The 17,492-nt window shown below is 45.5% G+C and overlaps 1 protein-coding gene across 1 annotated transcript in view; it reads right to left on the bottom strand.

The window, feature by feature from the left end:
* Positions 1-17,492, bottom strand: part of LOC146207110 (tyrosyl-DNA phosphodiesterase 2-like) — a 49,130-nt gene that overhangs the window by 3,886 nt on the left and 27,752 nt on the right. Inside the window, exons 4-5 of the mRNA XM_084600471.1 lie at positions 13,069-13,279; positions 4,876-5,046 (exon numbers count right to left, since the gene is read on the bottom strand). Of these exons, the coding sequence (XP_084456597.1) occupies positions 4,876-5,046; positions 13,069-13,279 (382 nt within the window). The remainder of the gene's footprint in view (positions 1-4,875; positions 5,047-13,068; positions 13,280-17,492) is intronic.

Raw genomic sequence — 17,492 nt, 5'->3', positions numbered from 1 at the left:
CTGAACTGGAATTTTTGACACAAAGTAGGGTTTATTTCGAGGAAAGCTACAAAACATCTCTTCACACTCGGTGATAGAGGTCCGCATGGGCTGGGCCCGACCTACCGTGGAGTGTTTTTTACCTATTGAGATAAGAGGGTAACATTGAAGTCCAGCCCCCCAGGACGCTTGGACCTTGAGTACGGCCCGCTGCCCCAAAGCCACGCAGGCACATTCATTGTGTTTAGTTAAAACGGGCTGTAATTTTAGCTTATGATTTTATGAGATATGTTAAATAAGTGTCCCTACATTTTCTTAACATAAAGATGACCAGCCAAGATGAAGCACCTTTATGCATGCTGCCAAGGATTGAGTCGCACCAGAAAGCACCTGTCTCGCATACTGTTAAAACGTCTGCCAAGTCTGAAGAAAAGGAAGACTTCGGGGAAGAGAACTTCGAGGGTTTGCATGATACCTGCTTGCGAACGCTACCCTTCAGCGCCTCACACCCACTCTAAGACTGACTCAATAAAGCAGACAGCTGAGGTTGAATTAAATCCAATTCCACGGAGTCATGGTATGTCCTTGGATCTCTAGCTGGCAGATTGAAATTATGACAGCACTGCTTTTTGTACACCTGATTCTGCTTAGCCATTTCTGTGGACGGAAAGAGGCCTGCTCTTTTCTGCGGATTCCCTGTGTTGTTGTGCAAGCAGTTGTTCGCTTCTCGTGTGAGCGAGATGCCTGCTTTCAGATAGCGTCCTGTCCCTCTTTCTGCCTTGTGCCAAACACGCAATACACAATGTGTGTGTGTTGCTAAACAAACTAAAAACGAAGCAATGAAAGCCACCACTCGTTCTAGGCCAGGAAAATGTTCCATTCGACGGGCTACAGTGTTCTAGAAGGCTGCAGCCAGAACGTTGTTAGCCGAGGCGCAACTCGGCCTGTGCACACGAGAGTTTTGCGTGTTTTAGGAAACGTAGCGCAAAGAAGACAAGGACAAAAAAGAAGGAAACACACACGAGCGCTCGTGTGTGTTTTCCTTCTTTCTTTTTTTTTTTTTTGTCATTGTCTTCTTTGCGCTACTTTTCCTAAAATGCGAATGCACCAACTCGCCCAATTTAGCATTCTTGTGCAGCTTTGCATGGCGGCGCTTCGTTTGAAGACTGACTCGGCGCTATGGGAGGCGACAGATGAAGAACAAAGCAAGCAAGTGTGCGCTGGTCTTTGCCCTCTGTGGCAATGTGCCGCCAACAGGCTAGACCCCCTTCACAGCGAGGGCAGCTGTCAATAAAAAAGAAAAAAGAAAAAAAAAAAAAAACTTGTGAACCATTTGAACCATCCTGTGTTGGTAGCAGGCCTGAGTGAAATGTTCCGAGCATACATTCGTTCTCGGGTGCAGAGGGGGCGCCGGATCGCGCGATGCAATTTGTCGCGAAGCTTTCTTTTTTTATTTTCTCGGTGGTAAATCAGTGCTGTTTTTCGTAGAATAAATCGTGCAGCCAACAGCACAACAGTAGCTACCACCCATCGCTGCAGAGGAATGCATTAAAGTGTGAGCTGAAGCTACAAGACAGAGATTCCAAGATCTATGCTGTTTGCAAACAAGCCGTCGGCCGTGCCTGCGTCATGCTAGGCTGTTTCTGAGTAGCGCCAGCATCGCCCTGCCCTGTGCTAGTAGCACCTCATAGAGTCATGCAGGTGACGCCACACTGTATAAGCCGCGCATAGGAGGGCCGTTGCATTGTCTGCATTGCGTCATCTGCTCAAAAGCCCTGCACGACTGTGACGTCATCAAGCACCGTGTTGGCAGTAAAAATTTCCTGTCTGGCAGCGCGAGCCGCGGGTCCCGGAGCGCTATCTTTTAAATTACTTTGCGGGAAAACTAGAGTGTCCTCAACTGTGCTTTTTGGAACACGTAATGTTGATGCTGAGAAGAACGTCTGATGCAAATTTCGTTGATATCTGTGAGCATCAAAAAATCGCCGGAGTTGACCTTAATGCTGAGGTAACAGTGGAATATTGTAACGTTCTGTTTCAAACATGTTAATGGGAATGGTCCAATCTTCCAAAGTGCAGCAAAATCTTGCTTTTAAAGTTTGCCCTATCAACTTTGGCATACCGTAATATATATGAGCATGCTGACGGGAATAGTATAATGCGTAGCAAAATCTTGCTTCTAAAGCTTTTCCTGCACTTGCATTGGCATTTAGGCGCATCCCTGAAACCCAGTGGAGCGAGTTTTTTGCAACGAATAGCAGAAAACCACAGGCATTCTAAGGCATAATGATAGTTAAGGTCCTATTCGATACTCTAAAAAAGTTACATTCGTAAGCCGCTTTTCATTGAAAATATGTGCTTTTCTAGAATTTCTGCGCATATGCAGTGCTCATGACAATAGCAGAAAAAGCTCTCCCTTTTAAAGTCATGCTACTAAAATTGAATAAGTGAGCACACTAAATATCCTTCACATGTCTTCTCGAAGTGACAAGAATCTTAATAATCACTAGTAACTTACAATGCAGATGGTCTATATACAGTGAAACTTCACTTGAACGAACTTCGAAGGACCTCAGGAAAATGTTCGTTAAAATGAAAGTTCGCTGAATTGAAATAAGTATGTGCAAGGCTGATTCCATTAGCCTCAAGAAACATCGGGTGTCGAAGTCATATCTCAACCCATTTGTCACTGCGCTCAATTGCAAGCAAATAATGCAGTAATTTCTTGCAGCCCTTTCGAAATTAGGTCTGCAGTGTCCTTAACTCAGTCACTGTGTGCAAGCTCCCGTGAACCTTGTCCAGCACAACGGTCTACTGGGCAGCAAAGGCCTTCATTTTCTCCAAGCAGATCACTGCTTCAGCAGATTATGGTTAACCAAAGTGCATACGTACACCTTTCTTGAAGTTAAAAGCCTAGTAGAGCTGATGCTCTCACTATGTCTGGCTGTGACTGTTGAGCACATTAAGTGTGCAAAGCCAGCTATGAATAGGGCTGGCTACAAGCCAATTCAGTTTAAAGCTAAATGACAGCCACTTTTCTTCACGCTGTAATGAAACGTGGTTCTCAACGTAAAAATATGCCACAAAAAGTGCAAGTTGTGTTTGTGGAAGTGCTCAATATGACGTGAGAGACACAGAATGAAGTCGCCGAAAATGTTCGTAGAACTGAAATGAGCAATACCTAATTTCGTTAAAATGAAAGGCGTTTGCATAGCGTTCAATGCAGCTTCGGTGGGGGATTTAATAAAGTTTGTACAACTGAATACTTCGTTTAAGTGACGTTCGTTCTAGTGGTATTCCACTGTATTTGGCCATTCTTTTGTTTCACTGCACAATTCCTTATAATCTATCTGAAACTAAATTTTGGTTTTACTTATTTCCTCACAATCTACATGTGGTCCTAAGTTTGATAGAAACGCGCCTGCAGGGATTGGACAGCAAAAAAGAGTTTTGGAGCAGAAATTTATTTTGCAGTAATCATAGCAACTTCAGGGCATGTGGTCAATGTAAATCTCCATTAAAATGGTCACCACAACCCTCAACACAAAAGAGTAGCGGTGGTGCCTGCTTACAAACTTATAAACATCGCCATCGTATTTTGCAGATGCTTCACTGCACGAACTGTGAGCAAATTATGACCGGCACGCAGCTTCAGTACACTGAAAGAAGCACGTGAATGCAAGCAACGGAAACATACACGACTTTATAAAGGGGTGAAGGGTGTTGCCATATTGGGGAGCTGGGCTGATCGTAGCGCAGGAAAGTGCTGGTTTCCACCCTTAACAGCCCAGTCAGACCAGTTTCTCCAAGGGTCGTAAAATGGTCTATATGCGCAGGCGTTAGAATCTGTGATGTCATCTCTAAATAAAAATGAATTAAAGACCAGTGACATGCAAAGCAGCGCTGGAAACTGGTTTTGGCCAATGCACATGCCTGATTATGGGATGGCATGAAGTTAAGCAAACAGGAACTATGCCACTGGGCTGTAGATCGGAAGGTGGAATCCGATCGCTATTGTGCCTGCCACGGCATGCACGAAGTGCACCTGCACCACCGTTTAATTGAATTCAGGTTTGGGAGGATTATTCTGGTGATCTCTGGCATCATACCTCGATGCAACCACCTGGTTTGAATGAACCAGTGCGAGCCTGCGCTCTCAATTAACGGGGCTCATTTTAACAAGATTTTACAAAACTTGTGCGTGGTCACCACAAAGAGACCACAGCAGCACACATATATTTTCAAGACTTGTTCCGCAGGTGTCATGTGATAAAAAATGATCGCAGCACTGGCACCTACTCGTTGGTTGCGCTGTTGTTGGACGCTATGACATGCCATGCTGCACCACATCATACCATGCTATCGATGACCGTCAAAGCCTTCTCACTTAATTAGCATCTCCGTACATTTTTTGATTCCGTGACAGAAAAAAGTCTGATGTAACTGTTGTGAAATGCTGCAACAAGCGAACATCATTTGGAATCTGCGATAACCGGAGGCTAGTTCGGACAAACAAAAAAATCCCGTAGTTCCCAAATATACACACTGATAGAATACATACAATAAGTTCTGCGTGAATTGAATTCCTGGAAGGCGCGACATGCGGGGCAAAAAAATGTATTGCGCTTGCCTGGCCTTTTTGGCGTAGCCTGTTTAGTACTTCTTGCATAGCATAGCGCAGGAAACTGTATCAAAATGGCGCAGCTGGCACACCCCTATTCAAAGCGCCCCTGAGTTTAGGGTGACAGTTTCCTTCACTAGCCAATGCAAAATAGCTGCATAATCAAGGAGCATGTTCTGTGGCCATTTTTTGACAAGGGCTGTACAGAACAACGTGCACATTACAGTTCCCCTCACACAGATGTAAAATTAAATGTAAGGAGGAACCTTTCATACCTCGCTGTCTCGTAAATTCAGATCACCGCCAAAGATGACAGTCCTTTCGGCTGGCTCCTTGAGGCATTTTTTGAAACACTTGTAAAGCTGCACTTTCCGCTGTTCTGAAAAGTCAGCAGTGCTTTCCAAGTGGGTGTTGATCAGCGTGATTGGATAGCCCCTGAATGATACCTGCAAAAGTGGACCAGGCCCAGCAAAATCAAAACCAGTTGGGGTGCTGCCTTGAAATACTGCTACAGAAAGAGATGTTTGCCATCAGGCATACTGAGAAAGGGAGGGGGGATGTGGGAGAAAGAACAAAAAATGTAGACTGGTCTCACATAAAAAACAGCAAAAGTGTACAATGAAGTAATTATCCAGTGTCCACTTAGGATAGTCGCATTAAAAAGGGCCCTGCAAAGATTATCCGCTATGCTTTAGATGAATTATTCATGTCACGCAGATACCAAATCAAAAGAATTACAGGAATCAGTGCACCACAACCGGAGTTATTTAGGAATGAATTTTCAAAATGCAATCAAATAAAAAATTGCCCTCAACTCAATTTTCCCGGCTTTTCGCTTTTCACTCACCCAATGACGACACACAGTGAGACCAATTGAAACAGCCTAAATAAGCATGTCACTACAACATCGCGGAAGATAGCTTCTCATAGTTTCCTGTTCGCTGCAACATGTTTTTACTAAATGTGACGATCTCTCTTCTGTGGCTAAGACCACGTGGGCGCCTTGTAGAAATAGAATGAGGAACAAAGAGAGCAGGAGCAGGCAGGAGAAGGAGACCTTTCCTTGTCACCATGTGCCGCCAACTACTGCACTTTTCTTGTGAGCCCGCTCCTTGACCGTCCCTTTCTATCTGCAGGCGGCATCCTACAATAGCAAGGAGCGAGTGGTCAATTCTTTCCTGCCTAACTTTGGCTACACAGCCACAGGTCCATGTGCATAGATCGTGAAAGTTTTCGATTCTAAGTAGTAACCAGAGCCTCTGTTGGTGCTTTTCGAGCCACTTGCATTGCAGTGCCCTAGTGTACAGCAAACATTATGGATTCATTGACTTAATATAAGATGCAACAATGCGACATAACAATTTTTTCTTAATGGAAACAATTTGCCATGCATCTGCTATTTATTCAATCGTCAAATGTGCGCCAGTTGACGTCATATCCGCTACAAAGAACCCCACTGTGTGCTGACACCATCAGTACCATGATTTTCGAGCAAATTAAAATATAAAGTACCTAAATATGCGTGTTATGACTGGTCGTAATAGCATCGCCATAACTCAACAGTTGCAACAAACAAGGAAAACAATGCACTCAAATTATGTTGTAGGACCGCTTTACTTTCCTTAGGAAGCATTGTCTCACAATAGCTGTAGCACGGCAAGTACACAACTTGTTGGAACAACACAGCAACAACTATGAAGTGAAATTTAATTTTTTTGCTAGAGACAAAGAATAAATACCTAAGGGCACAGTGAAAGCAAGCGGAAAAACTAGCACAGGGCACACATGACTGGTGCCGAACTAGCTCCTTTGTGATTCTGACGTCTCAATTCCCCCAGGAAAATATTGCAAATTTTCGCGCCACACTGAGGCCGCACTGCAATCCCATCGACGGAGAACTGCGTGCTACTGTGCACAGCATTTTCATGTGTTCTCTCTCGAGTGTTGTAAAAAAGAATGCTCAACAGCATGATGGAAACGCCCGGAGATATCACCCCATTGCTTTCCTTCTGCCACCAGCCAAAGAGAATGCAGCTTTACATATTGGCAAGTCCCAGCAGCAATGATCCTGTGTTTATGACATTTTCAGGCCACATTTTCCCAAATAGCATTCAGTTAATCGTGGCTGGCCAATTTATTGCAGCTTCAATGCACCCACGACAGCTGAAAAACTGTACCGTTTCGTAACCCAAGCTGCAATTAAGGTATTGCACTGCTGCTTGTTTACTTCAGATGCCTCCAAGGACATTGCAACTTTGACTTACTGCAGATTAAATGAAGCAGAATTTTATACCAGGTTCTTCAAAGCTGTGAAAGTGCCATCTCAGATTTAAGCAAAGTCATTCGGACGGACTAGCTTGGCTATTTGTTCATTGTTGCAAAGTGAGAAACTGGCAGTAATAATGCACTAATCAGTAGCGTTAATGTCAAGTGGCTTATAAAACACATACGATAGCACTGTAAATGGGACACGTACAGCGTCCACCGTGGCTACCATGACAACGCTCATGTGTGTATGTGTGGGTGGTGTCGATTCAGAGGCGCTCATTTTCTTCCCGTAGATTCCATCTCTCAGTCTTTCATTACCCATGGAAAACATTGCTACTCCTTCACAGGCTGCATGCATTAGTTTGTGCCATCACCTGCACCCACATCGCATTGACTCTGGAACTGAAGCAGTGCGGACATAACAAACGCATTACTCTTGCAGAGATACAGCCTAATTAGAGTTAGCATGCGGGATGCTAACATGCGTATGTGGATTGCTTTGAGGGCGTTGCATGCTTCCGACAGCCCACACACTTGCTCGTTGAGACCAATCAGTGCGTGCATACTGGTGGCAAACGAAATGTCGATTTTTCGCAAAAAAGTGATTTTCTGTAAGTTCACAGATTTTTCAGACTGCATACAGTGACACCATTCAATACTAGGCTGAAGCGATGGCCACACATAAATTGTATCGAGGTTCGGCTTCCTGAATTGAAATCTGAACAAACTGCAGTCAAAAGTGAAACTATCAACCACTGCGATGTTCGGCATCATGCTATTAGCACAAAAGTGACTAAAACTATGCTATGCCAAACGCAAAATTGAAACTGATGACAGAGGTTAATAATGGCATATCTTGATTGTTATAGTTTGTTTAAAATGTTGGCATCTTGAAGGAACTTAAAAATCAGCGCAGAATCAAGAAGTGCTTGTTCACCTAAAAGGAGCATGGGGTGTAATGGGATGTGTTCTTTATAAAATAATGTAAAATGTTTTTTTCTTTAATCTTCTAGTTCTGAACAGGCGATTAAAATGTGGTTAACTGTGAGTTCACCACCACACCTTTCGCAGAGCGGTTTGTCTCGTTTTGTTAGAAATTGTGGGTGAGATGAGCGTGTCTGATGTGTAAGCAACATAAAATTACTTCCTTAAGGCTTTCTACTAGACTTCCATTCTGGGCTTTGACTTGCTCTCTCCATGCATCTATGGCCTGTCTCAATTTTTTATGTAATGCCTTCATACAATCCCTGTGCGGCATGCTCACTTTTGTTTCGCCGAATCAGACTTCCGCAGCATATGCATCAGCTGTCTCATTACCATTAACCCCAATATGGCTGGCGACCCAGCTGAACTGAATGTTATGTTTCCGAGATGTGATTTTAACTATGTGATGAATAATGTTTCCTAACAAAGGTTCCTGAGCGTTTTTTGCTTTTACGGCTGGTGAGCAGGCAAGAATCAGTGGAGATGATGTTTTTGATTTTCTCTTTGACTATCTGTTCTACAGCAACAGATACTGCGTAACACTCGGCCGTGAAAATTGAGGCGCACTGTGGCAGACATCATTTTTTTACTTTTCTCCTGAACTACTGCAATTCCTACTTGTGTTTCTGTTTTTGAGCCATCTATATAAAATTCATTTTATTCTACATAGAGAATGGGTACAGGCGATGTTCTGTACACTCAAGATGATAAATGCAGACCAAGATTACGAACAGGATCGAGTCCTTTCAAGTAGGATGACCTTGCCGAGCCATAAACTATGCACCCGTAGCCTAATTTAGAGCGCCCTAGGGAGCAATAGATCTGTGGAAGGCATGCTCGACCAGAACCCCAGCGTTTTCTTGAGAGAATTTTTAAGACATTAAGTGCTTGGGCAGATTTCTTCTTTAGGTGGTTTATATGTGGTAAAAATCTTATCAAAAGTGATGCCAAAAATTTGTGTTCTTGTTTAACAGAGAGTGCAGCTTGGTTCAAGTGCAATTAAGGTTCTATTTACAAGCCTCATTTTAGTGAGAACAGAACAGCTACTGCTTTTTGCGGGGAGAACTTGAATCCATTTTCCTCTGCCCAAGCGGAGAGCTTGTTTATGATCATCTGTATCTGTCGTTTACAGGTTGACACGCTGGAGGAAGTACATGCTATTTGAAGGTCATCTACATAAACAAAATGCATTATAGATTTGGGGATCACTTTCGCTAGAGAATTCATTTTTATTATAAAAAGCGTTGGACTTAAAATGCATCCCTCGGGTACGCCATTCTCTCGGGTGAATGTCATGGAGTAAGTTGTGCCCAGACGGACTCTGAATGTGCGGTTAGCTAGGAAGGCGCTCAAACAGTTCAGCATTCTGCCGCGGATACCTAGGTCTGCGAGGTCATGGAGGATACCAAACTTCTACGTGGTATCGTAGGCCTTCTCCACGTCGAAGAAGGCCCCGATACAATGTTGCCTATGGATGAACGCCTCCCGGATAATGCTTTCTGAGCCGACAAGATAATCACTTGTTGAGCACGCTTTTTTAAAACCACACTGACGCATAAGTTGATGGGTTTCAAGAACAAAGGTTAGTGATATTTACGATGCTTTCAAATGGTTACTGATAAGACTTGTAGGTGGTTTTCTGGGTTAGGCACTATTACGGCTTCTTTCCACATTTCCTGTATTTTCCCAGTTACCAAAATTTTGTTAAAGAATTTCAACAGTGCTTCTATGGCAGCTTCCGATAGATGAGCAAGCATTGCGTGATGGATTTTATCAGGGCCTGGTGCAGTTTTCTTACCAGAGCTTAGAACTCCATTTCCTGCATTGTAAAAAGCTAGCTGTAATGCTCATGTGCACCTGCTCCAAAAGGTAGTTTTTGTTTTCCTGTTATTGTTTTGTGTTTTGGAATGTGAGTATAGTTAGATGAACTTGAGACCTTATAAAAATGTTTACCCATTCTGTCAACAATGATCTGTGTACCAGGTGCTGTCAACATTGGAAATGTGAATGATGTACATTTTCTTTGAGGATATGGAGGCATATTCTTGCCACGAGTCTTTTTCTGCTTTCCTTCGAATTTACCTCTACCTGGCCTTTGCCTTCTTAAAGTTTAAAGGAGTATAGACACCAATTTTTGATGCTTCGGAACGAATACGGTTGCTTTGCTGGTTATACAGAGATGCTCCCCAAGTAATCCCAACGTCTCATTTTGCCGCTTATATATATTTATTTCATTTTAAATACAAGCCAGGCAGACTCAGTTTTTCAAAATCCATCGACAGTGACATCTCTGTGACGAAAATGTGTGCATAGGTAAACAACATGACGTCATCAAACAACTGTGACGTAGAGTCAGCAGAGCAAACAGCAGTGACGACACAGGATAGCTCACCATGTCTGCCCTGTCTATATAGAGTGGGCACCCCAGGGAAAGCTCTGAGCTTCTGCTCGCTTGACTCGATGGCTTTCCACACTGTCTTCGTTGCTGCATGTTACAGTTACTTCACCTGGCGTCGATTTCACGGTCGGCCTGTTTTTCAAACGCAATGCTTGGGTATACTTTGTGCGCGCGCACGGACACACAGATCAGACTCCGAAAAGGAGAAGCACAATTTGTTTACTCGTTTCATTGACGCCGCACTAGTGAAACTTGAGCCTGGTGTACATTAAAGCTGCCTGCTGTACGCAGGTCCCAAGGGCATTCCTGCACAAGTGAAAAGCTTTCGGCAAGGGCGTCACCCGCTGGCGCGCCGGAGAAGTGAACTGTGCCGCCGCTCCTTACCTGCCGGACAAAGATGAAGGAGTCCCGTCTTTTGCGCTGTAGTTTGTGGGGATTCACAATCCCCTGCCTACATTATAACTCCCGCGCGTAATTAGCGTGATTACGCATGCTGGTCGAGAGGTTGGCGGAGGAGAGGGCACGCTGGCCACCCCCCGCCGCCTCCCGATCTCCTGCGGCGACGTTGCTGCGGGTTTCCCTTTTTCCTGCCGGCGTAACCGGGAGACCTCCTCTCCCGTTACGAGGGACGAGTGTGTCTGTCGCAACTCCCTTGAGATCTTCGTGGTTTGGCGCACACGCTTTGCGATTCATGATTTCCGCCGAGGAGACCACTGCCGTCACCGAGGATCGCCTATCGCCCACTGACCGAAGGCACTTACCGCAACGAAATGTGAGAGTGAAGCCGTGTCAGGTGAGAAGACTCTTCCTCTCACCTCCTTGGCACGCTTCCCCATTAGGTGGTTTTTATTTCACCCCCGTACGCGGTGTTCGCTCGCTACACGGCGGTTGTGTTTGTGTGCTGTTGATTTGCCGTGTATAATTACTCGGGCAGATTAAAGCTCGTTTGAGTGCGCAACTCCTGTTTGTACCCTCTGGCCCGAACCTGCCGCAGTGGCGATTTCTCGCACAGCGGGTGGGGGTCACAACTCTGTCTGCTAGGGCTGGCACGTCGAGACTTGAAGGCGACTGTAGCGTCTAGCCCCCCGTGGCGCATTCTTGCGAGAATGAACCCCCATAAGTTATGAGTCTTGAGAGGCCCATCGGCATGAGACCGATGGGGTGCGGGCCGCCCCAGCCCTTATCCTTCTAAGGGAAACCCCCTCCAATCTAGTTAAATTATTAGAGAGAGGGAAAGTGCGCGAGGGAATGAGGGCACGTGTACTTGTGTACTTTGGATGTCAGGATGGGGACAACGAAATAGCTATCAAAAAATAACCAGGGGGGTGGGGGGGCATTAGTGTTTGGAATTTGGTGTGTGAGGTTCTCAACTTTTCGCAGTTCAGTGTTCTCAGCATCGTCTTGGATGCATATCTGTTTCCTTATTAAGCGCATGGATCACCTGGGTAACACTCTCCTTTATTTATGGCATTCATAGCATAGCGGATTACAGAAAGTTCCAGCACAAGCGGATCCAGAGTTCTGCTTCGTTTTCATTATGTACATTTACTTGTGTGTGTGTCAGGTTAGTAGCTGTTTTTCTGCCGCCATTTTCTATAATCACGTCTGTAATTCAGTGCAGGTTCCTGAGAGTACATCAACCAGAGGGCGAGATGCCGGCTTATCTTTGCGATGTAGCTTAGCCGTCTTGTTTGTTGTAATAGTCGTAAAATCCCATGGTGGGGCGTCGTCCCTTGTCAATATTTGCATTGTCACCGCATTGGTCAAGGTTGCCATGGGCATAACATATTTTCTCTTCACATTTCTTGTTGCCTCAAGCTCTATCTTCAGTTAGTTTCGTCAGTGTGTTCAGATGTGCAAATTCCTGAAAAATAGGGACCGGGGTAAGTTTTGGTAAGGCTGTGATTGTGTGCACTGCGTTTCTATTTACTGTTTCCACTCTGCCCACTGTCACCTTGTTAGTCTTTGCAACTGAGCCTGGTATAGCATGCTGGGCTGAAGCACCAATTGTACACGACGCATTATAGAAGAAGGGCAGAGACCAGAAAGCCTCTACTCTACGTTAATCCCCGGCTGTCCCCCTGGTTTTTAATACCACAACATGGCGCTCAGCCTCTCCCGCGCGCCACCCAGTCCCAAACCTCGTTTTCATTCTCCTCGTTTTATTTGCAGATTCCTAAGAACTGGGGCGGCTCGCACCCCTTTGGTCTTGTACCGATGGGCCTCTCAAGACCCATAACTACAGCGCAAAAGACAAGACAAAGATGAAGGAGTCCAGTCTTTTGCGCTGTAGTTATGGATCATCGAAAACACCAACTCGGCCAAAAATTGCTTTTGTCGAGCCTCTCAAGACATAGGACCAACCACCTGTCCATCCGAAGTGTTGTATACCAGCTGCAGAGGTAGATGTTCGCCACCTGATGTGGACTTGTGCAAGGAAAAGGGTGTGGAAAAGGGTGTCAAGGACACTGATTCTACAGGAGGTAGGACTGTTGGCGACAAGTGAGGAGGATTTCTCCAAGTGGCAGACTGACAGCAATAAGAGCAGAAGCATTCTCTGGTTTCTGCAAAAAAGCAGTTTACACAATTTCTTACAGTATGCCTTATGGCAAGTTTGCAGAATTAAAAAAAAATAAAAACAACAGGTGAACAAGAGACTCCTCAGCACAGCGTGCCCAAAGACCCAAGTGGGAATCCTCACTACACTAGGCGTTAAAACAAGCAGCTCACACCTCAGCACAGTGTGCCCAAAGACCCAAGTGGGAATCCTCACTGCACAAGGCAAGAAAGTCCAGGAGTTAAAACAAGCAGCTCTCACCTTAACGTAGGTCACATTCCTTCCCATCACAGTATTTGAGAAGGGATATATGACATGACACTCATAGTCAACGGTCGCCTTCCTCAGCAGTGTAACTGTGAAGTACTCGATGGTATTCCCCAGGATGCACTTGTAGCCAGGCAGGAGTGCCTGGAAGAGGTCGGCCGAAGCTGGGACCACTTCTTGGAGGAATACCACGTCGATGTTGTTGCTACAAGGGGGCAGTTCAAGCACTGTTGGTTAAGGAGGCAGAGCGTGTGCAAGCACCAAGCATGTATCCACAGAAAAGCTAACAATGCAAAGAGGAACTCTCCTGTATGAAAGAGGAAGATTAGGAACACCACAGAGTGTTAGAGAATAACCTCAGGTATCACATAAAACTTGCCTGACTGCACATCCACAAATAGAACAACAAAGAAGATCTTTTTCTGGATTACATGATGGCTTTGAGATTACCCAACACAGACCACCAATGGGTAGACTAAGTCAAGAGTGAGAGATTTGATACACAGAAGAAAAAGGAGCATAGTGGAGGAGTGGGAGCATGTGGAACCACGAAAGCAGCCCATAAATCCCAGTTTGAGCACTCTTGGTGTACCTAATAAAAAAACAATAGTTAGCCTGTAAACGTATCCCAAACTCTGCTGACAAAATCATACAAAACTGATTTCATGCTGCTTTCTTACATTTTTATAAACAAAAATGTTGTAGCGCCCGAAGAAGACGACACTGCTGCTGTGACTGGGTTTGCTGCTGTTGGGCTGGTTCTTCCCGCTGACGTGAACTCTCTGCTACCATATGTGTGTGTCAGGATGTGACAATACAAGACTATGAATATGAGAACACAGTTCCAGTAATATGCATTGTGGGGCTCGGTTGGTTCATGCTCTTAGTTATTTAAGCAAGAAAAAGAAAAGACACTACAGACAAGAAAGAGCGCCCCGTCCTATCCTTCTTGTCTTTTGTGTCATATTTTTCGCACTTAAACAACACTGAGAGCACAGGGCTGGTTTTTAATTTAACTGCATTAGCCGCAGCTTAAATAACTGTTCTTTATTTCTTGTGGCAATATGCTAACAGAAAACACACTCGATCTCACGACAGTACAGGAAATGGAAAAAGCAGTTTGCAAAGCCCACAGCGAATGTCACGCATCGCATAAATGTTGCTGCCGACTTGGATGAGCCAGGCTCCTGAACAGTCCAGCTCGTCATATTTTTTGAGGCACCACTGGGTGTCTGGTTGCTGCAAGCAGAAATTTATGCCCAGCACTTACCCCGCCAATGGCGGAACAAAGCTATTTCGGCTCAAATTTCGTAAAAATAAGAAGTTCATTAAGTGGTCAAACCGATCCAGTAAGGGAACCAAGTTGAGAAATGCCTTTGAATGAAAGAACACATTGCCTCATAAATCTTGAGCAAGAATATTCCCGTATTTCCTGCTTCACATAGACTACGGGAAAATACAAAAGGTTCCAATCACCACATTCGTAACATCCCCTTTAATGACAAGCCACAGTTCTCCAGAACCTTCTCTGCCCCAAAAAACATTGTGCAGCATTTGTGTGGCTTTCTTTCACACTTCTACAGGTGTGGTTTGCTTACATAGGTGATACGAATCTCACGGGATCGTGAAAAAATTCATATCATAAAAACGAACGAAAATAAGTATGCAGAAGCATGGGAAAGGCAGTCACGCAGATCTGTTTATGTCCGAGAAGGTTTATTAAGGTCGCGCAGTCACAGCTCGCCACTTGCGGCGCACACAGCGCGACAGGCGATCGCGACGTCTGCGCCACAAACTGCTCGCGATTAGAGTCACTGGAAAATGTTCAGAGTACCGCAAAGGTGCCCGCGGGCGCCATCTTCCTTCCAGACCCAACCGCCGTCTGAACGGCGAGTGACCGCATTCGTAGACTTCTAACATGTTTTGAAGCTAGTAAAACTGAAAGATTTTGGTATGTTTATTCAGAACAGTACCACCAGAGATTATGTGGTCACTAACTTTATTACTTCAGTCCACAGTCGATGGGAAAAGATGAAGAGTGTGGGTGAACCGGCGAACACTTCAGGGCGCCTGCTCTAGTAAATCGCCGGCCATTTGGATCAACTCGTGTTCTACGTGCAGTGCAGTGGTGTTACAACATTATAAAGTGACCAAGTGCGAAACAGCATGTCTGGGAAGATCTCAGGAACGTGTGCATATATTGTTAAGTCGTTGAGAATGCCGTCCGCTGGCGCCGCTGTGCCAGACGCGGTAAAGACACGGAGGGCGATGTGCATAGTTTATTACGCTCTAACACGATGAATCGCTTTGTATAAGCAACACAAAGTGACGCAACGGGTTCGCTGAGACAGCGTAAACAAACTAACATACAATTTAGTATTGCCGTCGCGGCGCCAAGAACGCCAAGCAGGCTTTGTTGAAGCATATTGTTTTGCATGAACTTAATTATTTTGCGGCGCCATCGTAAGTGAAGGAAAACTAACGCGCTGGTCGCGCCCATTTTCACCTTGAAAAAGAAAAAAAAAACATGGCCTACTATATCGTCGCTCTTATCTCACAGTTGTGAATATTGTGTAATGGTATCTCTTTATGTTGTTTCATCGCCATACGCCTCGTGCTGCAAATTTGCTAGAACGTCGCTCATTAACTGCCGTCAAAAATTAAAATGACATCGCATATTGATGGCATCTCTGGTTGACACACATTTGCAAAAAGTTTTCAGCTGCGAACACACAACAACTATAATTGGTTGGTTTAGTTTATGGGGTTTAACATCCCGAAGCGGCTCATGCAATGAGACACCGTAGTGGAGAATTCGGAAAATTTCCAACACCTGTGTTTCTTTAATGTACAACTAGAAATAAATAACTATAATAAATTTGTGCATAGCCTTTTATGCACATTTACATTAGCAATAAATAAAAAAAAAAGAAGAGCTGCAGGCGGTCATCGATCCGCACACGAACACGCGCCCGTACTCATGCATACACTAGCAGAGTGTGTGTGTGATTTCGCAGAACTGAACATAGATGTATCTAATGTCGGCTGGATATTTAACTTAATGTGAGGGTAGCTCTTCCATCCGCAGGCAAAATGGACGCTGCATATTGCTGCGCACGTGCGGCACACGGCGTTGGAAGGTAAACACATGTTGCCATTAGGCAAACCATGTTCACGCTGGATATTTCATGCGCATCTTTCGCGGTTAAACAAACAAAATTTCAAACCAATGAACCAGAGTATTTCGCATAAGGTGTTCCTTGATGGCACGAATTTTTCCTGGTCGGTTCTGTGAAGCCACACCTACCACTCCTGCAGGTCATTCTTTTCGTTCAGGCACAAAGAAAACGCACTTCCAGACTCGGGCCTGGTGCCGCACCAAGAGGCACGGCAGCATTTCTCACGTGTACACTGCGAGAAACAAATGGAAAAAAAGGAATTCCCGCGCAAGACACGTATTCCGCACAAGCACTTGGAAGGGATATGGTGACGTGAAATCGCGTGACGTACATCAGCCAATAGGCGAGCCGGCGGCGCGGGGAGAACGAATGCGGTACTTTGAAATTTTCCCAGTGGCTCTACTTGCGATGCATACAGCGCGATTAGCGGTCACGAAGTTTACTATGTGCGGACCGTGCGCCGCCGACTACTACTCACGGCCGCGCGCTGCTGCGAACTTTTCGCGGCGTGGAAAACGGAGCGTACAGCATGGCTGGAGATGGCGACATGCAGGCCGCACGGCGCCGCGAACTGCTCGCGGATCACGATCGCGGAGCCAGCGATGTCCAGTCCGTGCACACTCGCCGCATACACCGCCGCTAGCTACGGCGGTTGCGACGTCTGCGGTTTGCCGGCCACGCGCCGCTGAAATTTCGCAGCGCGAGCCCGACAGAAAATTGCGTCGGCGAGGTGCGGACCACGCGTCACCGCGAACTGCTCGTAATGCGTACATACAGCACGGCTGGCGATCGCAGAGTCAACATGTGCGGGCGGTGCATAGTGCTCAAGGTTGCGGTCGCAGTTCGCGCGTTCGTATCATCCGTTGTGGCTCGGGAGAGTGTTCGGACCATCCGAAATTTTATACATTGTACACAATGCACTCTGGCCAGGGAATTTCGCAAATTCGTATCAACTGGATTCGTATCACCAAGATTTTATTGTAATGACTGCTCGCCGACCAAAAGACAGCAGGGATTTCAAATGGCAGCAGCAAAGGTTAATTCGTCTTTCAGGCGACATTCCCTAATGTGTGAGGAGTGTTACGCGGGGATCCAGGCACTGGTAGCGGGCACTGGTAGCGAGCAGAACTGGAGCGGTGGTGGCTTAACTTTGAGTCAGATGGTCCGCAAAAGCACTTCCGATTAAGCGCACGATTAAGCGGACAGAAAAGCGCGATTAAGCGGACAGATAGCCGAGAA

Source organism: Amblyomma maculatum, chromosome 1 (genome assembly GCF_055883805.1).
Source record: "Amblyomma maculatum isolate TAMU_Amacu chromosome 1, ASM5588380v1, whole genome shotgun sequence".
NCBI lineage: Eukaryota > Metazoa > Arthropoda > Arachnida > Ixodida > Ixodidae > Amblyomma > Amblyomma maculatum.
The sequence above is the reverse complement of the archived record's forward strand: the minus strand, read 5'-3'. Positions and strand labels throughout refer to the sequence as shown.